A 27244-nucleotide genomic window follows, 5' to 3' on the forward strand; every position below is an offset into this window, starting at 1 on the left:
TAACTAGTATTGTTTATGACAATAATTAGAAAAGTAAGCCAGACGAGAGAAAAAAAAGTACCTACCTACCCACATTTTTTTTTATGTTTTGAAATTATTTCTATCGAGCTTTTCTCAATTTCCTTCTTCAAATTTTCTCAAAATCCTTTCTTAGTAGAAACTAGGTAGAAATCTTACCTATGTACTATGCCTAGGTACAAAAAAACAAGGCAGGTGGGTACCATGGTACATTAAATCTGAAGTTTACAGATAGGGTAGGTACATACAGTAGGTCAGATACTTAGATCCAAGTAGGTATTTCGTGCTATACTCATATGTTGTGTGTCAGTCAGGTCATTCTAATTTTTTTCCCGACTATGTACCTAAGGCAAAGCCAAAAGGAAGGGATTTTATTAAACTTACTAAGCTTTAACTAACTAGGTATAGTAATATGATATGAAATTAGATATAATTTAACCATAGGTGTCTACTGTCTAGATATTAAAATCTTGCAAACACTGCCGATTCAAATCATGAAATAAAAACTTCCATAGGTTAGTAGTAGTTGAAATACTGAGGCAGGTACCTACCTACTTACCAATATTAATTCAAAACTTGGTTCATCATCTTTCAATCATGAGTCATGACTAACCACAAGCTATAAGCTTTAATTACTAGGTAGCGGGCGATTTTCAGAATCGATTCCAAAGTTTAAACCACTAAACATTGATGCAATGCAGTTGTGTTTGCCTACCCTGCCCATTTAATTTTCCACTTCACGAAGTCATACGTTTCTACTAATTACTACTATTACCACTAGATAATATTATTTTGTCGTATTAATCTATATTTTCATACTTCCAACTAATATTATAAATGCGAAAGTGTGTCTGTTTGCCAGCTTTTTACATTTTGACGAAAGGTACAGAGAATATAGCTTGCATAATGCATACCGAGGATAGAAATTGGCTACTTTTCTTCCGGAAAACTAAAGTCTTACGGGACTTTTAGAAAACCTAGGTAGGTAGGTAATCCACACGGCACACCTACATCCAGATGCATCCAGTAGCGAGGATCATCTTATCTTCTTCTATGTGACGTATTCCTCATTAATGCGGATTGTGATTCCACTGATATTTTCTTGGGATACGTTTAACGTAGGTACTCGTAGTACTTATCTACATAAAGCGGGGGTCCCAGATCCTTTCGCGTAAATAAAATCTAGATGAATCTTACAATACATTTGTTGTGAAATATCGTCTAGGTACAATAATAATTTACTATCTACCTACAGTTCATAATAATTAGTACCAACCAACATAATATGTAGTTGTAGGTAATAGACAGATGCCTAAGTAGACATAGGTATAGCTGTTATGTTTGTGCTGTCTTCAGCTGGCCCCAAACAATACCTAGTCACACAAGGAAATTGCAGTATTCTCACCTGTAATTGTTTGTTATTTGTTAGACACACTTAATTGACAACAAACACATTTATGAAACAGCCACGAGCTTTCTTATAAAAAGCGTTTATAAAAGCTGCAGTAAAATACATAATAATATTATGTAATATTATTACCCGAAATAGGTAACAACAGTGATCGACTAATCTTCAAATAGAATGTAGACCTATAAAAGTCCTATCATTCCACGGCCAACGCTTTCAAAAGGCACATCACGTGCTTCAGAGAAAGATGCTGGCAAACGACGGTGAACGGTGGTGTGCATTGTGCGTGGTCTGTTTGAAGTGTACGAGAGTCGAGAGGACATTTTGAATTTAGAAGGCGGATCGCGCGGGAACATCGCGCTTGCGCTCATTCAACTTGTTTTCCCGCGCGCTTTTTGGCGGGAAGCTGTTAACGGTTCCATTTTCAACCTATAAGTAGTTCAATTTAGTAGGTGCCTGTGTGTGAAGTAAAGTGCTAAGTAAATCATTTGTATTTAAAAAAAGCTTTATTTTTGCAACGTCCTCAAGATGGTAAGTCGAGATCTATTTATTTAAATGTAATTCACCTTACTTCCAGACAATTTAATGTTAGGATATTTTGTACAAGAACCATTGACTACCTTTAAGCACTGTTTTTTTTAAAAGAACCCGTTTTTCTCTGTAAAGTGTAAGTCACCGGTCTGCGTAGTTAATAAAAATATTTTTTTGAATAAACATAATCCCATATTTTACACAAATCGCTCTCAAAACCTAGTTCTTTGCTTGATTTAGCTTCATTGCATCTTAGGTAGGTAGGTATATTTATTATCCATTACTTACAGTAAATCTTCGTCGAAAGTTTTTCGTCGATTCGAATCGAAAAGCCTAGGGGTCCAACTTCTAACATTCGCAACTTCAAAGCCCATTAAGTACCTACTTACCTACCTAATATATGTACATAAATCAGTATAGTAGGTACATGCTACATTATGTACCTTATCTAAAAGTCTACATACAACCAAAATTAAGCTCAGCAAAATTGTCTTCATTAAATAATTAGCTCCCGTCTCGCCCGCGTCGCGTCGCCGCAATTCACTTGCCTAATACAAATTACTTTTGGCATAGGTACAATTTAACAGACCATATTTACTTTTCCTTTGTAAACTCGATAGGTACTTACTGCAATAATTTAGATGACCACTTTCCTAGGTAATTATGTTATGGAATACTTAAGCTTTTGCCTGCGACTTCGTCCGTATGATATAATTTTGGTACAGCCAGCATTCGGAGATAATGTAGAACTATCTATCAGTGAAAGAATTTTAAACAATTTGAGCCTAGATAGCTCAACGGTTGAGGAGCGAAATGAATTCCGAAAGGTCGCCGGTTCACCCGTTGCACCATTGCACCCCTGGCCCTGGCACAAGCTTTACGCTTTAGCATGGCTAACATTTGCCCGCGACTTTGTCCGCGTGAATATCACTGGGAACTATTTCATTTCCCGGCATAAAAAGTAGGTAGGTATCCTATATAGGTAGGTACATCCTCGGGATGCAAGCTATCTTTGTAGTCTGCACCAATCGTCAAAATCGGTAAGCGGATGGGCCGTGAGAAGCTATAGCAGCTGCGACTCGTTTGACGTCGTTTCTCCACCCACTGCTACTGATGCAGTGGGGATCTGACAAGTGCCAACGCTGCGCTTTCGGGTGCGACATCAAGTGCAAATCGCCATTCTAGCATCATAGGATCCCAAGTCTAATCGGATATGCCATTCACAATCATTCTGACTTCAGAAATGCAATATCTACCTACCCTTCGGGCCAAGGCCTCCCACAACTTTTATCCACAAATCAGTATCATAAACCACCACAAGGCCGGTCTGTGGTTTGGAGTATTTCTTAAACAATTACAAATATATCATTAACTATAGCAGTACTTAATAAGTACCGATGATGTACGGTTCAGATTTCTTGTTGCGGTAGCGCAAATGAAACAATTTGTCTTGTGGTATCTTATTTATTAATGATTTTAGGTATGACAATGTATTTAAGCAAGATGATACCACTACGTCAGCGTGGATTTAAGTTTTTGACCGAGGGAACTCTTTATTTTTTCGGGATAAAAAGTACCCAAAATCAGAGTTAATCCACCTGGATTTAGGATAGGATTTAGGGGGTTTATGATCTGATACAATTAATAAACACAGCTCCATATAAAGTATCGAAAGCATAGCGCGTTTAATACCGCTAGAATGTCAGGTTCAATGGTCAGGTGCAAACGCAATAGGTATAGGTATTCCATAATCCATCTGCCGTCTGTAAAAAGTCGTGACAGCCTAGTGGTAAAGACATTCGCCTCCTAAGTGGAAGGATGAGGGTCCGGACACGCACCTCTAACTTTTCGGAATTATGTGCGTTGAAAAAAACCGGCCAAGTGCGAGTCAGACTCGCGCACCGAGGGTTCCGTACTCGGGTATTTTTTTCGACATCCCGATATTGGCCGATAAATCAAAAACTATTGTGTATTTTTTTTAATGATGTAACCATAACTTCATGGTTATCGGATTTACTTTTTTACTTGTGCTATAAGACCTACATACCTGCCAAATTTCACGATTCTAGGTCAACGGGAACTACCCTATAGAGTTTCTTGACAGACACGACGGACGGACGGGCGGACGGACGGACAGACAGACAGACAGACAACAAAGTGATCCTATAAGGGTTTCGTTTTTCCTTTTGAGGTACGGACCCTAAAAATTAACTTGCTTTAACAGTGAAGGAAAACATTGTGAGGAAACCTGCATACCTGAGAGTTCACAATAATGTTCTCAAAGGTGTGTGAAGTCTAGCAATTTGCATTGGCCAGCGCGGTGTACGGGACTATGGCTAAGCCCTTCTCATATTGAGAGGAGACTCGCATTCAGTAGGTAGTAAGCCATTTATAGGTTGATCATGATGAATATGCCTCCATCACCATGAAGTAGAAATACCTAACCTCATTATGCAATATGATCCGAGCTTTCAAAAACAATAGCATCAATTATGCACAAACCTATAAAACTATATAAAAACCTACCAAGTGCGAGTCAGACTCGCACATCGCACACCGAGGGTTCCGTACTCGGGTATTTTTCCGTCATTTTGCACGATAAATCAAAAACTGTTGTGCATAAAAATAAATAAAAATCTGTTTTAAAATATACTACAGGTAAAGCCCTTTCATAATGATAACCCACTTAGTAGTATAACTACTCGTATCTTACTTTGAAAATTGGAACACATTTTAATTTTTTTTCTGTGATGTAACCACAAATTCATGGTTTTCGGATTTTTCCTTTACTTGTGCTATAAGACCTACCTACATGCCAAATTCCATGATTCTAGGTCAATGGGAAGTACCCTATAGGTATTCTTGATAGACACGACAGTCAGACAGACGGACGATAGACAGACAGACAACAAATTGATCCTATAAGGGTTCCGTTTTTCCTTTTGAGGTACGGAACTCTAAAAATGATGAAAGATGTATAGGTTCCTAGATATTGTTAGTAATAGAGAATCTATACCGTCCAATTAGTCCGTGATCTAGAGTTTAGACTCTGATCATTCAATTTCCATTAGGTCACAGACGTGACTATTTAAGGATAGCATTCCCGTGACTCTGATTGCAATAAAATACGAAGTAGTCCAGCCTCAGTAGAGTCGTTAAATTGCTCCATATAACACGTTTCACTAATATAGATTTCACAAGATAGTTTATAGGCCGTCTTAATAATAAGAATTAGGTATGTATCTACCTGAAAGTAAGACAGCATGAACTTTGTAGTGGAAATTGCAATTGTAATGTTGTATCTCTGATTTTATTAGATAGGTACTATACAGATTTCCCTGTGTAGAATAATATTAGGTATACCTATGTACCTAATACCTACCTATAATCTACTGATCACGGACAGATATTTACGACTATCAAACAATACCTTGACTGAACCTCAAACAAACCTGATGCAAATCGGATGCTAAGGTAATGGTCATCAATCACCGAAGTTCAACAAATAAAATAAACCACTACATCACATTAGCATTACAACTCTACGTGACAGAGTAATATTAGAATCTAACAAATAAAGTGATCAAATTCGGTTACCTCGCATTGTATAATTATTATAAGGTGCGTAAATTCTAAATTCGTTTAATTTTCAAATGCTTTCTGCGAAGAAAATAATATATAGTTAGTCGCATTTTAATAAAGGTACCTTGCTTGATAAAATATAAACCCTATGTTAACACATAAAGATTTTTTCGAAGTGATGATTATATTAATTACTGAAAACTGAAACCTATTCATCAGTAGGTATACGAGCGTCCAAAGTCTTTTCGAGAGCGTGTTAATAAAAATGTTCCTCCACCTTCTTCATGAGGTCCACCACCTTATCATCGATCAGTCCATCGATCCAATGGGCTGCAGGTCAGCGTACAGTATTGAGCATGGTCATTTCCCTGCACAGTAGGCTTACTGGCATGCTCTCCACTCTAGAACACGTTGCTACTTTAGCCCGCGTCCGTTCTGCTACAGATAAGATGCCAACAAAAAATTACAATGTAACGATGGTTCCAAATAGGAACTAAATATAAAACAGGTGCACTATTAGACTATCAAACTTTCAAAGCATTGTGTATTACATAGTATGATGGGTCTGATTGATGTTGAGAGCTAATTACGTGCATTATGGAAATTACCCATTGCGTAAATATTTAATTATTGCGTTAGACGTGACTACTTATTTACTATCCTATGCTTTAAATCATAGGTATTATAAGATGCTATTCTTATAGATATATACACCATTATCTTGTTTAGGGTTCCGTACCTCAAAAGAAAAAACGGAAGGATAAAAGGAACGGAAGGATAGAAGGATATAGGATCACTTGGTTGTCTGCCTGTCCGTTTGTCCATCTGTCGATCTGTCCGTCTGTCCTCTGTCCGTCTGTCGTGTCTGTCAAGAAAACCTATAGGGTACCTACTTCCCGTTGACCTGGAATCATGTTTGGTAGTTAGGTAGGTTTTATAGCACAAGTAAAGAAAAAAATCCGAAAACCGTGAATTTGTGGTTACATCACAAAAATAAATTAAAATGTGTTCCTGAACAAATAATCAGTATTTTCAATTTTCTAAGATAACTATACCAAGTGGGGTATCAAATGAAAGGGCTTTACCTGGACATTCTAAAACAGATTTTTATTTATTTTTGTTTGCAGATTTTGATATATCGTGCAAAATGTCGAAGAAAATACCCGAGTAGGTACGGATCCCTCGGTGCGCGAATCTGACTCGCACTTAGTCGGGTTTTTTTTCGTTATAAAAACCGACATACAAAATCTCAAGTTTCTAAACTCATTTGAGCTATACCTATTATACCTAATAATAATCTGACCAAAAACAATAATAGAACAGAAATTTACTGATGGCATTATTTTATACCCGGCGGCCTGACCTTAAAATCGAACAAGGACAAGAAGAATAACTATAACCAAAATCATTAAGACTTCTTTATTTTGATCCTATTATTGTTCTTGTGACCTATATATGAATCACATCATAATAATGTACTTAGTGGTAATTGTTTGCTGCATCTTAGTAATTGCCAAACTATATCACGCATAACGTGATGGTTTTTGGATAGGTATGAAATATTATTATGATCTTGTTCTCAATGCATTGCAATTAAGCACGGCCTTGTTGTATTTAAAAGTGATAAAATTCATGACGAACGACGCTGATTAACGGATGCTTATTTGTAATATGTGTATGAAACTCACCTACCCTACATGGCTGAAGTCAACAGTGAAATAATAAAAAAAAAAAGATTTCAACAACCACGAACACAAAAAGTAAAAATAATTTAATTTCTTTTCTGACTATAAGTAAGTATAACAGTTTTTGGAGCCAGTGCCAATTAGCCGCACGAACCGTCCTATTCATATTGTTTGTGACTCCACATTGGCGCCTCATTGGCACCGACTCCAAAAAATGTTATTATAGAACTATATTAACAGGGCTGTCTCCGTCACTTACTCCATACAATCGTAGTTCCCATTTCATTTGAATATTAAGCAACCAAAATCCATGAAATTTTGCAGACATAGTCTAGAAACTAATATCTGTGTCTGTGGTGTTTTAGATTTTTCTAAAAATATGTAGTTTTAAAATTACAGGGGCTCAAAGATTTGTATTTTTCTTTAAAAAAAGGCCCAACTTTGTGCTCGTTTTTCTAGACAACGAAGCAATTTAATGAAATTTGGAAAAACCACAGACCTAGAAAATTTAATGAATATTATGTAGTAAAAAAATTATCGTTATATATTTTATATTGTTATAATTATGTGGGAACTACGAAAACCAGAAATTACACCCAGAAATCTTGAAAATTTCGTGCTGTCTCGATTTGTGCAAGCGGGGTGGTGAAGTGCGGGGGACGACACGTGAAACTGACAGAAACTGACAGTCTAAACACACGGGCCACATTTAGACTGCACCCAACTCCAAACTTGTCGATAGGTCTAACTAAATACACTGGTACATTTCAACTTGCGTTAGACGTATGCGTTACCTACTCAGACGTTGCCTGTAGATAAAAATATGTCTCATGTTTGCTGGCAATAGCGCATGCATCAAACCCTGCAAGTTGCAACTCTCTTGCAACCTATTCCTCACGCAATACGCACAGCTTTAATATTATAATTTTTGACAATGTATACTATATGTAATGCCATATCACAGGTCACTCTCTGATTTATTGCTAACAATTTACTTCCAAATGCAAAGAAATCTAAGTGTGTTGAATTCACACTGCCCAATACCAGGACCTTAAATGACATAAATTCATTGATAAATAATCATATGTTGAAAATAAAGGAGAACCCCGTGTTTCTCGGTATAATGTTAGATGCAAAGCTTCTATGGAACACCCACATATCAACACTTGATGGTAAACTCAGCTCTGCTGCTTACACTGTTAGAAAAATTCGACAGGTACTGACGTGGAAACTGCAAAAATTGTATATTTTGCCTATTTTCACTGTATTATGTCTTACGGACTCTTGCTATGAGATAAAGCGGTAGATATTGAGAAAAAAATGTATTACAGAAAAGGACAGGACGTGCAATTTATAATTTAAAACCGCGCGCTGCCATACAATAAAAATATAAGGAAATAAGTACCTTATCTATTATCTTATAGTAGCTTCTAAATATATTTACAACTAGCTAATGCCCGCAGCTTCGCTCGCGTGGATTTAGGTTTTTAAAAATCCCGATCCTTTCATTTCCCAGAACAAAAGTTGCCTCTCCGTAAAAGCCCGTCCCCGGGATGCAACTTGTTTCTGTATCACGTAAGAATATTTAAACGGATGATCCTTTTCAAATCCCGAGGGATCACCAGGATTTAGGAATGCAATTTCTTACAGCATCAGGTTTGAGGTCAACGACAAAGTGTTTACTTGGTATAGATACCTTCAATATCAATTAATAATCGACACTTTTTAAATCCCATTAGCTTTAGTAGTCAGGTCCCCTGCAACATCAGGGTTGAGGAGTTGGAATCCAAATTTTTTATTGAACAATGTCGCAAACTTTCTTTGTCGATTAAAAAAACTACCCAAAATTACGCAGTTAGGTTACCTGCCAAATTTCATGGTTTTGAGTCAACGGGAAGTACCCTAGAGGTTTTCTTGACACACACGACAGACAGAGAGATAGACAACAAAGTGATCCTATAAGAGTTCCGTTTTTCATTTTGAGGTACGAAACCCTAGAAAACGTAGGAACGGCATTCCAAACCAGTGGTAAATTTTTCTGACCATCCAAAAACACTTTGAAGTTTACCTAAAAGTTTACAGGAATAAAAATTTATCATTGTATTCCATTCCATTTCATTCTATTCCATTCTGTTCAAAGATAAATAGATAATAAAAATATTTGTCACCGAAACAATAATTTACGATACATCGACCAATATCAATTTTACTGATGACAATCTGACTATTACCAAAGTGAACGACTACTATAATATCTATTACATACGACTAACATAATATGTATTATAAATTGTGTGCCGTTTGCATTCTCACTAGGTTCTCATTAAGTTTGTTTTATTTGGTTAAACTTTCTGGCATTTATATTGTTATGACGTTTAATTGGCAAACAGTCTGTTTATTGGCTGAAACTCAAAAATTCAGCCAATCACAACAAAGAAAATATTGTAATAATGATTGATGCAGCTTTCTGTAATTGAAAACAAAATATTTGACATTAACTTGAATGTGACAGTGTTTTCCGAATAGGGTTGCCAGAGGCCCCGTATTTTACTGGTTACCCCGTATTTTAGGATACAGAAATCTGTAATTATGAAAATAAAATACGGGGCAAATAAAACTAAATATTTTTAGGGTTCCGTAACTCAAAAGCAAAAAAGAACTCTTATAGGATCACTTCGTTGTCTGTCAGTCTGTCAGTCTTTCCGTCTGTCCGTCTGTCCGTCTGTCCATTTGTCCTTCTATCCGTCTGTCATGTGTTCATGAACAAATATTAGTATTTTCAATTTTCAAAGTAAGATAACTACATATATCAAGTGGGTTATCATATGAAAGGGCTTTACCTGTTCATTCTAAAACAGATTTTTATTTATTTTTATGCATATTTTTTTAATGCATAACAGTTTTTGATTTCTCGAGTAAAATGTCGGAAAAAATACCCGAATACGGAACCCCTGGGTGCGTGGGTCTGACTCGCACTTGGCCGGTTTTTTACAAATTCAGCAGGAGCTGGCTGGCGAAATCAAACCCTGACGTTATGTCCAGTAGAAAGAATATTTTCCTTTTGCGGCAATGCGTAGCCGAAACCCACTCGATATTGATCATGGTCGTAGCCAAGGCGGCGGGGCTTGGTTTGAGGATGTAAGCCTTTTTTTATACAAGTTAGCCCGTGACTTTAATCTTTTCTAGTGATAAGTGATGATGCAGTCTAATTTCTTGGCCGTTAGGGCCATACTAACCATATAACTAGCCATGACCGAAGCCTCCCATCAGACCAGAAATTTTGAAATGGCGACTGCGCCTGGGAAGCCGTCAAAAACCTAAGCCTAAAATAATACTTACACTATTTCTTGCATTTGCTTACCAATTTTTTTTTGGAAATATATCAAACATTTCGCGCTCACTTCACTCGCGCTTTGAATTTCTATTTCTTGGTGTAAACCTCTGAATAGTAAGTACCAAAATTTTGATAAAGAAGATGGGCCGTGAAAGGGTAACAAATAGATAGGCAAATAGATATACTGTCGTATTCGTAATATTAGTATGGATAGGAAGCTTTAAAAATAAAATCTTGCTATGGCTAAACTCGTTTCCCTTTCACTTTAATTTTTTCTGTATTGAACCAAAAACACTTACGCTCACTGCGCTCGCGCTTTTTTATTGTTGTATTTTATCTCACTGTCAAATTGAAAGGCGAAATTCCACTAACCAGGTAATTAGCCCATAAATTTGAGCGAATGTTTTTTTCCTCATGACAGGATTCAGTTCCGGCCCTAATAAAACCTCTCCCGCAATCGATTCCTGGCTACGGCCATAGTATTGATACTGTGAAGGTGGAATTACAAATTAAATGTAATTTTAAGTTGAAATGAGAAGATTGTATGCATGAAATGTATAACATTTTGCTTTACAACACTAAGAGTTTTTAAAAGCTATTTAAATAAATAAATCCTTTATTTAAAACCACATTGCAAACACAGTTCACCAATCAAGACACGGCAACATACAGAGAAAAAATACAAAACTTACAAATAAACTGAAATATCTAAATAGGCTTTCCATGCATTTCAGAGAGAACCACCGCCTATTTCTTCAAATACTTCAAATTTTCAAATTTCTTCAAATCTAAACCCCGTATTTTTGATGGTGGTAGCCTGTAAATCAAAAAGAGCCAGGTGGCAACCCTACTTCGACCTAGACAGAATGAAAAATTGTTTTCATTACTCGGCATGCCTACTGCCATAGTGTGACAGAAAGTGTGACGGTAGTTGTGACCTCTGATTGGCCGACTCTCTTTCACTATTTGCTAAAATTGATGATTGCAACAACAATTTTTTCTTTTTTGTAATCGAAAACAGAACACGGACGTCAAACAGGTTGACTAATTGCAATCATTTCTGACCGGCTAACATTGTTCCGCTAGTGGCTCAAACTCACTGTCGCAGCAAGAACATGGTAAAATCAGCCAATCACAGCAATTTGAAATTTGGTTATCACAAATGTACCGATCTAGGAACCGAGAATGCACGAACCAGGGCAGATAGAGATAAGAACAATAATATCATACGTAGGAAATCGACGGGGGATCGTTGGCAAGGATAGCCTTAAAAGTAGGTAATATATTCGGTAATAAATTAAGTTATTTTTTACTTGTTAGTGTTATTGAAATCGGTTTTTGTTTTATTTTTTAATTTATTTATTTCACAATTTTTAGAGGTCCCACTGTATTAAAATATGCCTGCCTTTGCCTGGATAAAAACCTATTGTTTACAAAGCTACCTATTTCACTGATCGCAAGAAATTTACTCTTATCCATTGAGCAGTTACTGTGCTCCATCTCCGAAGATATTCAGCAGATCTTCACCAAACTAAAACGGTGGTCGTATGAACTACCAAAAAAAATAGAATTATCGAAAACGGTTCATATTTGGCGGAGTAATCGCGTAATAAACATAAGGTCGAATTGAGAACCTCCTCCTTTTTTTGAAGTCGTTTAAAAATAAGGGGTTTTCAATCAAATTAAATCTCCAAGGCTTTATAGAGAAAGATTCTCTGAGAGTTACACCTTCGTTGTTTTATAAAAACTGAAAGTTTATCTGCGCATTAGGTATCCCCAACACGGGGAGGAACGATCAGCGACTGTAAAGTCAAGTCGGATAATGACCTTAGAATATTGCCTTGAAAGGTAATATCAAGAAATTATTGCAGTGATTGTTGACATGTTATATAAACATTAGAACACTAATCCAATGAATAAAATGAATTCAAACATTAAAAATACTTAGGTACTTACTTTTGCTCTATGACCATTAACGTTACGTTATTAGTAGAATTCCAATTATCACCAAATTAAAAGTTAAACCTTAACGTTATCTACTATCGTGGTCGATAACGATAAGAATATTTAACTAATAAATATTACGGTATTGATAACCGTTAGATGAAGTGAAAGTTAATTTTGAATTTATGTCTGTTAAAATAATATCAACATAATGTGATGATGTAGGTAAACATAAATCATTAGATAAGTAGTTATACATATTATAATCATCATGAACGCACCAACGAATACATTTCTATTAAAAAAAAATAGCAAGTACCTGCCTATAGGTATAGAAAGCTAATAAAGATTCTTATTAAAAAAATTAAATGGTTATAACTTGGTAGGTACATAACTAGTTTTGGGTAACGATGCCTCGATTCTTATGAAGTAGACCGTACAATAACTTAGCTATTGAAATAGAACACACATAATATTCTCCTAAAAGCAAAATTCCTACCTCTTAAGAAACTGCAGTTCTAATGGACATTGCCCAAGTTGTATATTGATTCATGATTAGTACTTATAGGTGTAAAATTACTGAGAGAATGGACGAAGCGGCACATACATACTTAGGTAGATAGATATATTGGCCAAAGACGCATCCTGCCTTCGGCTAAATATTTAATATAATATGTCTACAGAAAATTATAGATAAATCTGTGATTTATGCACAATATTCGGATAAACGACATCAATCGACTAGAAAATTTTTAATTACGTCTACATTATTACCTAAAATATGTTAAAGGCTAGTTTTAGTCAACAGGCTTAATTGATTTAGTGCAATTGATTAGGTAGGTATTCTATTTGGTCAAAACTCAGGTAACTTTATTTGCTAAAATTTTGATCTATATTATTATAGATGCACCTAAGTTATTAAGATGTATGACTTTGTTGAAAATAAATAAATTTGAATTTGAAATTTGAATTTGAATTACATAATATTTTTTTTTTAGTAATAAGTAATTTCAAAACAAAAAGTTCCATTGGTTTCTTCTTGGATCATCCGTTTAAATGTTTTACGACAGAGATGTCTTGCATCCCGGAGACGGGCTATTACGGATAGGCTACTTTTTCTCCTGGGAAATCAAAAGTTCCCACGGGATTTTCAGAAACCTAAATCCACGCGAGCGAAGCTGCGGGCATCAGCTAGTATTTAATATAGATATTGGCAGAACTCTACAACGTTGATAGAGGGATCGAGGCGACACCACATTCAGTTAGATGACCGATACGAAACCACCAAAAACGCACAGTAGGACAGATTAAGAAGCTTGTTAATTTTTAACCCCCGACCCAAAAAGAAGGGTGTTATAAGTTTGACGTGTGTATCTGTGTATCTGTCTGGGGCATCGTAGCTCCTAAACTAATGAACCGATTTTAATTTAGTTTTTTTTTTGTTTGAAAGGTGGCTTGATCGAGAGTGTTCTTAGCTATAATCCAAGAAAATCGGTTCAGCCGTTTGAAAGTTATCAGCTCTTTTCTAGTTACTGTAACCTTCACTTGTCGGGGGTGTTATAAATTTTTAATTTACACTTGTATATCAAAAGTTTATCCTTTAATATGCCACTGACCCTTAGGTAGACTTTGTTGATCAACACGAGCAATTTTGTCACGCTCTCTAGTCTATTTGAACTTCGATATAAACAAGTCTTGGAAGACTGAGTTACATCTCTCTGGATATAGTATGACTAAATGATTGGTTACGTTGTATTTGCAACTAGCTGTTGGAAAGTCGAGATGCGCTGTCCATCATAATACGTCATATGCTAATGCATAGTGGATACCGGTCATCACAATGAGCGAATTGCATTTTTTGTAACTTCTGTTTTTGTAGAGCAGAATAGAGATTTTCCGAGTCGAATGAAGAGTGAAGACTCTTAATATCTCATGGTGGGTACCTATTGGTTGAGTGCATTAAAAGGATCGTGGATGTCCATAAGATGTCCTTGTCTCAAATTGAATGTAATACCCGAGCCGGGGGAGGGTCATTATGGCTCGGGTAAAAATGGCAGCGCCATTTTTACCCGAGCCATAATGATGATGAGTTGTGGGTGTAACAAACTACTATTTAATATTTTTTCTCCTTAAATTAGTGAAAATTAACTAAACAATTAATAAATTATTCAAAAGAACTTTCCCAAATCTTATTTGAATCAAATAATTTTGATTTCAATTTTTCTTTTAAATTAAAGCAAGTTGATAGTTGATTTAAGTGCCTACACATGCCACGGTTCGACATAATGGTTGGACTCGATGGATTAATATTTACCCGTATTAACTAACAGCTTTTCTTAAAACTTCGAAGGTTCAACCTTTCACTGCTACCTCCTTAAAATTCTAATAAAATTGAAAATTCATTAAGAATCCATACTAATATTATAATTATGCAAAAGTGTGTTTGTCTATCTGCTTGTCTATCAGTCTGTCTGCTAGATTTTCACGGCCTATTCGCTTAACCGATTTTGATGAAATTTTGTAGGTACAGAGATAGCTTGCACTCCGGGGCCACTTATGTCGCGGAGATCAAAGTGTTCCCACGGAATTTTTCACCTAAATCGACATGGACGAAGTTGCGGGCATCACCTACTTAGTACATAGTTAGGTTGCATGATAAGCTTGCATCCGAAGGCGTTCATAGACTACTATTATCTCGGAAAATGTAAAAGTTCCCACGGGATTTTTAAAAACCTACATAAATTCATTTGGATGTACCTAGTCGTGGACATCATCTAATAAGTACTTACCTAAGTAGGTAAGTACTTATTTTACTATATCCATCAAATATTAGATAAGTGTTAGCGATTTAACCTTTGCGTAGAGTTGAATTTAAAAAAAAAGAAAAGACATTAGGGGGATGGGAAAATGGCGGCAAGAAAAGCGGTTGATATTGATTCGAAGCAGAAACGATTGGGATTTATTAATATGTTTTCAAGAAGTTAGTAGTTTAGAATTAAAGTTAAAGTTTATCATGCATTGTATAGCGATGGAATAAAGTCAGTTCTTATGAGTTGAGGATATTTTTATTATAAGTATACCTATTAGTAAGTACCTACTACCTACCTACATTATATTATTAAATATGCATTAGTTAGTAGATGTATGCAAGTAACGATATGTGTCTAATTAGACAACCTTTTTATTGCACATGTTCATTATACATAGGATACAAAGGTAAGAAACATTTCGATTTTCCGGGTGAAAGTGAAATAGTAGGTACCTACTCAGGGAGCTTGTCGGACAATATAGGTAGCAGCGCAGTCACACATCTAATCATGTGACCCGTCAGTCTTCGTAACAGTGGAAGCACTTTTCTTTTAACTTTAGTGACAAACAACATTTTATCTCGACATCTCGACGTTCTTACGTGAAAGTGAAATAAAGTCTATTACAACTATATACTTGAAGCTAAACACGAACGTACGATCGTAGCTATGCAAAACAAAATCACAGCAGAAACTTTTACCGTCCCATTACCCTAGTAGTACGTACCTTGGTACATTTTTGTGTAAAAAGTATTACTTGGATTTAATAAGTTTATTAATAGTAAGTATAGTACTTAGGGATTTTCTCGATTTTTGATATATCTATATTTATTACTAAGTATAACAGAAACAGGCCGGCCGGCCAATGTATGAGCTCAAAGCAGCTCTAGAACTTGTTGCATGTAAATATTCTCTATAATATTATAAGCGAACTAAGAGAGGATTTTCAGAAAGCAAAGCAGGGCTGATAAGCTAGTTAGTACTAATCGCAGAATAGAAATTGTAACCAGATGAGGAGCTAGATTATAGGAATTATTTCAATCACAGATTTTACAGGATGTTATTACAGAACATACACACACACTAATATAAGAATCTTATCTGAAGGCGAAAGTTTGACGTTTGCTACTCTTTTACGTAAAAACTACTGGATTTGGCTGAAATGAATGGAAGTAGATTATTTTTATCCCGGAAAATCTAAGAGTTCCCTAGTTCGATCTAAGAAGTCGCGGGTATCAGCTAGTACCTAATTCATAATTCAGAAAATGATGCATAATTTCAATTCTGAATTCTTATTAATTGGAAACTGAAATTGTAGTAAAAGGTAAGAATATTGGTATTTTAAAGCCGGCGTTTGAAATTAATATTGATTAGTGTTTAGAGGTTATTTGGCAATTTAATCCGTGACACCGCAGTAGCAATCCTCGGTACACTTGGCACGTGAAGGGAGAAACTCAATACGTTTAGAATTAACTGTTCTATGTCAAGCCATTTGTAAGAAAACTGGCTATTTGCTACCAATTAAATGCTTACCTTCACGTACAGATAATAGGACGAACGGATTGGAATGGAACTTTTTATAGTAGGTAGATGTTGTGCAATATAATTTACCTTCGTCGTTTCTAACTTTTACATTTTTGTCTTTAATTAACGTGTTTGATAAATAATTCACCCCTTGCGTTGAAACACATACGTACAAGCTTTACTGTGGCTTATTCATAAATTTATTCATTCTAAAACTATAGGAGTTATGGGTAGTTAAGGTGGCTACCTAAACCACCCTAAACTCGTATAACTAACTCGGAAACGTGTGTCCTACTATCCACCACGGATTAAACAAGTGTAAATATTATAACACCCCCGACAAGTGAGGGTTACTGTAACTAGAAAAGAGCTGATAATTACTTTCAAACGGCTGAACCGATTTTCTTGGATTATAGCTAAGAACACTTTCGATCAAGCCACATTTAGGAGTTACTATGACACAGACAGATACACACGTCAAACTTATAACACCCCTCATTTTGGGTCGGGGGTTAAAAACGAATTCCGTTGACTGGGGGAGATAGAAATTGTATGCGTTTCCGATACGCCCTTAGAACCAGTCTATGGATGAATAAACGGCCATTACTGTACTATCAGTTACCTATGCTGTATGATACCGTTAAACTGTCATGAATAAGTAGGTAGGTTTAACTACTAAAGTAATATGCATGATTGCATTGGGTTTGGAATAATCGAGTGATTTAAACCCTAACCAATAATACTTACTATCAAGATAGGAGAATAATACAACAAATAGGTACCAAACAATCCAATAAAATATTATATACTTACTTAGAGAAATCTTTTGAAACTTCGTCAACCATAATTTACATCTTCTTAAATTGTCCCAGGATGCTAAAATAGTGTCATACAATACGTTAGGCAACTTTACGATCTACATGAGACGAGTGGGTGTATTGCTAAATTCTGGCAATCAATGGCTATTGTTTATTCTAGCAGTTATTTGTAAATCTTTGCATTTCAGGTTAGCCCGATTTTGTTGTGTCGAGAAAATAATTTTTTTTTTTACTCAGGACACAGACCACCATGAACCATGTCAATAGTAGCTAAAATCAGGGTGGCATGATGAACAACTATCATCCCACAGGGAAATAAGATAACTCCATCGTCAATTATTATTTTAAATGCTATTTATTTTCCCCGATACATCTACATTAACAACCCCTTATGAACACTTACTACATTATAAACAACCCATCCTGTGATGAGTTGTTCATAATCAGTAGTGGGCCAGTGCTCAATTTTAGACCATAGTCTGCCACACTAGCTTAGTGAGGATTGGCAGACTTCACACACCTTCGAGAACATTATGATTATGGAGAACTCTCAGGCATGCTGATTTTCCCACGATGTTTTCCTTCACTGTGAAAGCAAGTGTAAGGTAGCTATCCGAAATCCCGAAAAGGCCAGCCCACTAGGGCTCCCTCCCTCTCCTATTATTATGAGGGCTGATGGTGACTTAACAGTTAACACCATTACCTTGTGCAGTAGATTGTTTTTGCTTAGTCATTCCTCTTACTCATACGAGGCTTACATTCATCTGTCTATGGCACTTATCATAATGATGAACTTGACCTTAATGCTACGCATCAAGCACGTTTTCTTTTTAGGATACATAAGGCATTTCATTTATTTGTCTTACTTATTTTATTTATTTTATAAACATTATTTATTATTTATTTATTATGTACATACTACATACCTACTGATTTGATTCAAAGCTACCAAGGACATTCTAGGCTAACGGGAAGTACCCTATAGATAGGATTTCTTGACAAACATGACAGACGGACAGACCGCCAGACTGACAACAAAGTGATCCTATAATGAAAAACTAAATCCATGCGGACGAAGTCACGAGCATCATCAGCTAGTAGATACCTACTTACTTACCTTAAAAAAGTTCAGGTGTCTGAGGTCTCCAACTTTCCACTCCATATTATGTCTAGCAGCTCTGTAATATAATATAGAATATACTCGTATAATCTAAACAGTACTTATCTATCTAGCTCCAAGATACCTTTCCAATACATTCACAGATCTACTTTACACGCACCGGACTTGACCGCTTTTACAAAGAATAGGCGTTGCACATGCAAATACTTGCATCACGACCATTGACACTGCACCGGCGAAACAAATTATTGTATAGTCGCTCAAAGACTGTCCTTGATATGTCCCGTGGCAGTAGGTACATCGTGACGGCAAGCCGACATGACTAAAGATCGTGATGAATTCATGTCGCCTACGAACGTATTGGGCCTAATTGGTACTTAACCGTTTCTTTCATTCTGAATTTGAAATTAAGCTTTCTTAGCTTAGAACTATAGCTGATAGCCTTCATACAGCCTAGATCACACTTAGAGCGTACACTAAGTAAGTATACCTAAATATTATAAGTTATAAGATAAGAAAAGTTTGTTACTTATGATCCGATTCTAAAAATTCTTGTATTGATTGGTAGCTACACTACCCCAAACGTAATACGTTATAATTAATAATATCAGGCGGATGAAGTCACGGGAAAAAACTAAATAGTATAATATAACAGTTTGTATGCAAGGGAAACTAATGATCCGATTCTGAAAATTCTATGTTTTCCTTCACCGTTAAAGCAAGTGAAATAGCTGGGTGATTTATGCTAGACCGTGCCGAGCCCGAGCGGGCCTCGTCCGCAAGACACAAAACGGAAAATGTATGAGATCACATTTGGCCGTGCCATGGCCATGTGCCTCGAACGTGGCACGGCTTAGTTGCTCAAAACACACGTAAGTATTATAGCTCCGAAAAGTTAAAGGTGCGTTCCTGGGATCAAACCCCCGACCTCCCGAATAGGATGCGGATGTCTTTACCACTAAGCTATCACGGCTACTAATTAATAAATTATATTAACTTGCTCATTCACCGAATACTAGCCGGGAAGTGATTCTTTTCATTACCGTACAGGCGTTACTAATTGATCACTACACACGTCTTCAACGCGATATTAGATGCTAGTCAAGAGAACAAAAGCTCCCATGCCAAGGCAAGGTTCTACAGAAAAGCGCTTTCAAGAGGCGTGCATAGAACATCAGCTGTTGTAAGGCCTTAAACCCCGAAACAAACACAAAGCGTGACTGCTGCAGCCGCACGGCTTCACAAGGCACTGACTGCAGGGACTCATCGCGATAGCAGGGCTCCTGGAGATATGTTATCCAAGGAACAGTTTGAAACTTTGAAGCATGTTATATTATGGAGCGTGACTTCTAAGCGCGTTCTATAGCGTGCTCAGTGATCATCATCATCTTAACTCATCGATCGCTGAATATTGAGCGGATCTCCTCTCAGAATCAGAAGCATTTATGCTAGAGTCCACATTATGGCCAAGTTCGGATTGTGAGACTTTACACATCTTTGAGAATATTATCTGGGAAAACTATCAGGCCAGCGGGTTTCCTCTCGATGTTTTCTTACCGTTAAAGCATTGTGATAAATAATTTATTTCCTCAGAAAGGCCACTGACGTCGTGCGTTCGGCTTGTCCAAGCCTTTAATAGTCTAGTGGATCGGTAATTAGTTTAAGTAGGCTGCTTTAGTTTAAGTCACGTTTATAGGCTACAGGCGGCTAATGATAAGTGTGATTCCGATTGATTTATAGTGGACTGCTTTAGCGATACAATCGTCATACATACTACCTATCCAAAGTAAGTAACTATTTACAGATATCTATTAGGTATACTATATTTTTTATGAAATCAGGATTTTCTCCTCCTTCATTTGACATCCCACAGTTAAGTAATTTATTGAAAATATTACAATAACACTTAAAGCTAGCCTTATCTAATTACTATACAAATCATGCCCGCGTGGAATAGTGCCAAGAATACTGGCTGCATTTCGTTGGAGAGCCAGGTTGATCCGTTGCGCAAAAAATGAGCCAGCCCTTCTGTCACCCGATGAGGCTATTAAACGCGGTGAAATGTCTCGTAAATTTTTTTCACAGCTCAGTTAATTGGAATTCCCACTCGATATTCGATACACAAGCAAAAAAATGTAGAGGGGCCTGCAAATCGTTTTGATGTCGTCTGAGTGGGAGGTTTTCCAATGCTGCGCTTTTCGGTGCGAGGTCGCCATTGGCCTTGATACCCGAATCTTTAGGTATTTATGTATTTTCATTCTTTGGTGGTGTATGTTGGAAAGCGGAAGAAAAATAATATCAAAATTATTAATTAGGCAAGTAAGTAAGGTGCCTAGATGTAAGGTTTATTTTTTATGCAGACACCGAAGGTGAAAGGCAGCTAGTAATTTAACAACCAATATTGCGATATGTGCCTACCTAAGTGCCTAGGATAGACTTTAAAAGATCCCATGAGAATGTCTTCCCACGTTTGTCTCATTCATTATGCCGTCGGATTTATGAATGAAATGAAAGGTGTAATGTGATGTGTAATTTATGGGAATTAATTTAAATCGTGTTAATCGAATAAATTAATTGTTAACAGGGCTCTCTCCGTCACTCGTTTCCACTCGTTTCATACAATCGTAGTTCCAATTTCATTTGAATAATAAGCAACCAAAGTCCATGAAATTTTGCAGACATATTCTAGAAACTAATATCTGTGTCTGTGGTGTTTTAGATTTTTCTAAAAATATGTAGTTTTAAAATTACAGGGGCTCCAAGATTTGTATGAAAATTTTAAGACCGCGTAACTTTGAAACCGAATATTTTAACAGAAATCTGGAAAACCACAGACATAGATATTAGTTTCTAGAATATGTCTGCAAAATTTCATGGACTTAAATGAAATTGGAACTACGATTGTATGAAACGAGTGGAAACGTGTGACGGAGAGAGCCCTCTTAAGAGGGCTTCTCAAATGTGTATTTAAAGGTCTTTCTTGTTGGCATAATTAACTACAATATGACTACGTATTGTACCGCAAATTACCAACCGAATAGATAAATCCTAATATCCATACTGATGCGAAAGTGTGTCTGTCTGTCTGCTATCTTTTCACGGCCGACGAAATTTGGTACAGGGTTAGCTATATCCCGGGGACGGACATAGGCTACTTTTTATCCCGGAAAATCACAGAGTTCCCACGGGATTCCTAAAAACCTACCGCTTAACCGATTTATATGAAAGGTAGCTAGTATAGCTAGCTAAGGTAGGTAGGTAGCTTGCGTCCCTGTAATTGACATAGGCATTTTATCCCGGAAAATCAAACAGTTGCCACGGGATCTTTAAAAACCAAAATCCACGCGGACGAAGTCGCGGGCATTCTCTAGTAATTTTATAAATGTGAAAGTGTGGATGTTTGGATCTTTGGATGTTTGTTACTCAATCACGCAAAAACTACTGGACGGATTTGGCTGGGAATGGAGATAGATTATACCCTGGATTAACACATCAAAGAGCTCCCGTGGGATTTTGAAAAACGAAATCCACGCGGACGAAGTCGCGGGCATCAGCTAGTAATATCATAAAGTAATTACCTGGGTGCTTATATACCTTCCATCATACTCATTACGATATTAGATATGTTTTGTTTGGTAAGCGTAAGCAGGTAAAGTACCTAGATATTTTGTAGCTTCTTGATCGTATCTAGACAGTTATCTAGATTTAATTCTGACGAAAATTTAATTCAACTTAAATATATGTAGGTAAGTAGATAATAATACTATACACCTTGGTAGGTATTTTTTCTTCATTTCAACCTGCGGACATCTCGTTTTGACCAAATTAGCTTTTTCAATTTGGTAGCTAAGTATATTTGGTAGTCCATCAGCAACCGCCGAGTTTCTTGCTGATTCTTCCCGGTAGGCAGGCAGGGCATTTCTGATTGTAGGTAGGTACTTGTAGTTAGGTATCGCTGTTTTGCGTTAAAAACTCGCTCCTGAATAAATCAGATTTTTGTAAATAAATTATCAACGAAGGTCGTTCTCCGACCGACCTTCGTTGATGCCTTCAATAGATTATAGAAACGTCCTTTTATATAAATCACATTTGGAGTAAAGCTATCAAAATGATTACAAGAGGTGAATTCCACAGATACGCCATAAAGATAGCACATAGCACGGACCATCATTTCGCCACATCAGCCCAATTCTTATGACATGTTGCAAGAGCAGCGTGAGACTATGCGGTACCATCAAGCGCGGATCCACCGTTGTGGGCACGATGGGCATGCCCACAACCCTAATACTACCGTCCTAACGAAGAGAGCAATAACTAGGTTTCGACTACTTTCGAGATATTCGCGGTTATGATTAGCTACTTACAAATCGTAATATTACATATTGCAGTTTTGATAACCAACAGAACCGAAACTACTGAAGATACAAAAAAGACGTCTAAGGCGAAAATATAGAGCTCATTTTCCTGATTACGGATATGGTCTTAAGTCAATTTGCCCAAAAACTCGACTTATTGCACTCTTTGTTAGGACGGCAGAATAGAATCGTGACGTCACACTTTCACGGTCGGTTTTAAAGTTGTAATAAGTTCATCAAAATCGGATTAGAAATTAGGAGTCTTATGTGATGTGCAAACAAAGACACATTTACTTTGCAATTTTTGTCAGTGAAAAAAAAACAAACATTTTACAGGTTTATTAATTTAAGTACTAGTGTTCGTTCCATGGCTTTGTTCAAGCAATCATGGAAGGTTTAGGAACTTTAAAATTAAATGTGGTACTTAGACCGTACAGAATATTTTGTCTTTCTGCTTTAATAGCCAGTAGTTTTTATTGCCACATAAAGGAATTAATTTAAAAGTGAGCGAATCAAATAATACCTACTTACTACTGATTACTCTACGATAACATCACTGGATACAAATCAGACTTTCGTCCATTGCAACTAAGGTACCTAGCAGATCTAATTGCCTACGCTGCGCTGCACATTTATTGCACTTGTTAAATATTTGTAATAAGTAGGTACCTACAGTAAACTAAAATGTCTTTATATTTTGTCTAGGCACTGTCTAGGTAACATATAAACCACAAATTTTTTCGATCTTTGCCGTCTGTCTGTCCGCGTAAATACGAATGTCTCAGCAACACTGCAATCCTGCAGTCGTACGATTAGACTAGGATTACTAGATGCTTTGAATTATTCGTGTAACCCCGTATTTCAGGGTATGATAATACAGAAACCCGTACCTAATTGCGAAAATAAAATACGGGGTAAATGGAGCTCCCGTAGGTATTTTTACGAATTCCGAATTGCGAAATTTAACCCTGATGTTTTGTCCAGTAGATAGATAGTTAGAATATTTTACTTGTGCAGCAATGCATGGACCGACTCAATATTGATACCTACTAAGAAGGCGGAATTACAAGTTAAATGTAATTTTAAGATTTTCATACATTTGTGCCACAAATTGGAGAACTTTTTTCCAAACAATAATATTGGCGTCACTCAGAAAAGCAGGTATTATTTAAATATTTTTATCGAATTATTGGAATGTCCTCTCCAAAACCAACACAAAAAAAACACAAGTTTAATGTGTAAGGTTATCCGAGAGTTTTAATCTAAACAAACTAATGCCAAAATAAATAATTTAATTAGAGCGTGATTGCTATCACAACATCTAATTATTCAGTTCACAATCCAAATACCGAAAATATGCGATATCACTCCGAATCTCAGAAGGAGACTGAACTAAAACCTTCGAAACACCCGTATTTATGCAAGTTCAATCTTGTTGGCCTCCTAGCAACAGATTGTATGACATCGAATGAGCCAAATATCGATTTTATCAAACTACCTGCATTAGGTAAATTAATAATTTTATATTATTTTTGACAACTCAAATCAATTTTTAAAAATAACCTTACAATAAGTATTAAAAAAATATCTATGGAAAACACTGTCTCTCGAAAAAAGAACCAAACAAACACTCGCGCCAATTAACAGCTTTGCAGCTTTGCATAACAAATAACTATTGTTTACAGAAACTGTCAAGGCGACCTCTGCGAAACATTTGCAGCCTCCTGTATCTACTCCATTTGATCTACACCGTGACTGCGACCAAGTTCGCGTCGCATGTCAGCGTGAACACGCCCGCTCGAAGCTTTTCCCACGGAGTTGGAGATCCCGTGACCATACTGGAGCGACGAGCGTACCATCGGCTCCCACAAACTCCACCTATAAGGAGATTACGAAGTACCTACATTACATTATTCGACTGAATTGGCAGACACGGGATTTATTTAATTTTTTCAGATACAAGTTAGCCTTTGACTGCAATCCCACCTGGTGGTAAGTGATCATGCAGTCTAAGATGGAAACAGGCAAACCTGGAAAGGGTACGGCAGTTTTTTATCAAACCCTTTGGTTTCTACACGGCATAGTACCAAAACGCTAAATTGCTTGGCGATACGGCTTAACCGGTAGGATGGTCAGCCAGACCAGACCAGAAATTTGGAAATTATAAAATTTTAAACCCCTGTCGGGAACCTAACCTGGGACCTCCCACTAATAAGACCACAGCGCTTACCATTGCGCCAGGGAGGTCAAGGATTGTATAGATACTTACAAATACCTACAATTTTGTTACAGGGCCAAACTCGCAAAGTCATGGCGGCTATCCCAGGCAAAAGCCAACCATACCTTTCCAGGTAGAAGACGTTCCGCGCGGCAACTCCATGAGCAGACCATGGCATTACAATAACTTTATGGGTGAGTAGGTAACTACTTAAATTCATGTTTACATACGAAAGTACTTATGCTGAAAGTTGAAACATCCTCTTAAAAAATAAAATGAAAAATAAAGATTCCGACGAATTGAGAATCTCCTCCTTTTTTGGAAGTCGGTTAAAAAGTTTCATCAAAGTAGGTAGAGCCATTATAGTTGGCATCACGTCACACCACAAGACTGGTAGAATGTAGACACATTGCATAGTGTTGTATTGTGTACTTTACTAATACTTTCGCCTTCACATAGATAGGTTTTTTTTTTATTTTTAACCCCCGACCCAAAAAGAGGGGTGTTACATACGTAAGTTTGACGTGTGTATCTGTGTATCTGTCTGTGGCATCGTAGCTCCTAAACTAATGAACCGATTTTAATTTGGTATTTTTTTGTTTGAAAGGTGGCTTGTTCGAGAGTGTTTTAGCTATAATCCAAGAAAATCAGTTCAGCCGTTTGAAAGTTATCAGCTCTTTTCTAGTAACTGTAACCTACACTTGTCGGGGGTGTTATAAATTTTTAATTTACACTTGTTATGTTGGTAGCTGTGCCGATACAAGTGCTGCCACCTTCGCCGTATAAAGTGGACTCTCCCGATCCGGAATCCTTGTGGCCAATAGGGTTGTTTATACCGCCTCTCCCCCCACAACGATTTGGCTCTCGACGCTCAGACACTCATACCTCTGGTAAGAAATTCTACTTCTATCTACCTACCTACCTATCTTCCTTCCTAATGCATAAAATACCTACTTTCCTGCCGTTGAAAATAAATTATAATAACTTTGAATAGGAATTCATCAAAAATTACGAAACCATCAGGATTTGAACCTGCGTTTCGCCTGGGTAGCGCGGCCGGAGCGCCTTTGACCACTAGGGCACGCAGGTCACTTTGTCAAATTTTTTAGATCATGTAAATATTTTTCCCCAGGCAGACGCAGGTTCCAATCCTGCTGGTTCCGCAATATGTATATATGTAATATTTACTATATATTTAAAATTATTTTACAACAAAATAATTATTATTAACTATGCACGAGTAAGCGCGACAGGTTTTTCATTCAATAGTTTCGTGAAATTGCTACTCGAATTCTGAGGCCGACCGTACAAAGACAGATCTCCACCGGAACTATCTCATCTAATAACCTATCGGCTTGCAAAGGTCATTAGTCTATGACCTTTGCAAGCCGATAGGTTGCACACACAGAATTATAAATAAATGTGGTTGCACAGGTCATAGACTAAGAGGTCTGACGACTGTACATAATATCATAACGGCTCTACATAAAATCAAATAATCTAGAGAAAAATCTTATTTACAGAATCCGACCAAGAAGATCCATATCTACTCGAAGGTTCGGAAGCTGTAACAGCAGTGATCAAGTCCACTCGCCACGGCCAACTGTACTTCCACGACATACCGCACATCCAGTCCCTCCTAGCGAACCAAGACCTCAGGGTCCAGAACAATCTGAAACCCCACCGGATCGCGAGCATACGACAATCATGGCCCTTCAATAGACCTTAGCACGAAATAAAACAACTCTAAATGTTTTACATGTTGTATATTTCTGTATAAATCTTAATAAAAATTCTCATTTCATTATTACCTACCTACCTACATTACATTGTTGCATTTGTAAAAAATATATTATAAAAATATATTTGAGTCAACTTTTGAGTAGGTACATTTATTTTC

At 36.8% G+C, this 27244-nt stretch overlaps 1 protein-coding gene across 1 annotated transcript; it reads left to right on the forward strand.

Annotated features, from left to right (window-relative positions):
• The first annotated feature begins 1695 nt into the window (after positions 1 to 1695).
• Positions 1696 to 27138, forward strand: LOC123866370. Its single transcript, XM_045907898.1, has 5 exons — positions 1696 to 1957; positions 24812 to 25022; positions 25419 to 25538; positions 26094 to 26234; positions 26868 to 27138. The coding sequence occupies exons 1-5, from the start codon at positions 1955 to 1957 to the stop codon at positions 27071 to 27073; spliced, it is 681 nt and encodes a 226-aa protein (XP_045763854.1). The 5' UTR covers positions 1696 to 1954; the 3' UTR covers positions 27074 to 27138.
• Positions 27139 to 27244: the final 106 nt, after the last annotated feature.

Source organism: Maniola jurtina, chromosome 6, assembly GCF_905333055.1.
Source record: "Maniola jurtina chromosome 6, ilManJurt1.1, whole genome shotgun sequence".
In the NCBI taxonomy this organism is placed as follows: domain Eukaryota; kingdom Metazoa; phylum Arthropoda; class Insecta; order Lepidoptera; family Nymphalidae; genus Maniola; species Maniola jurtina.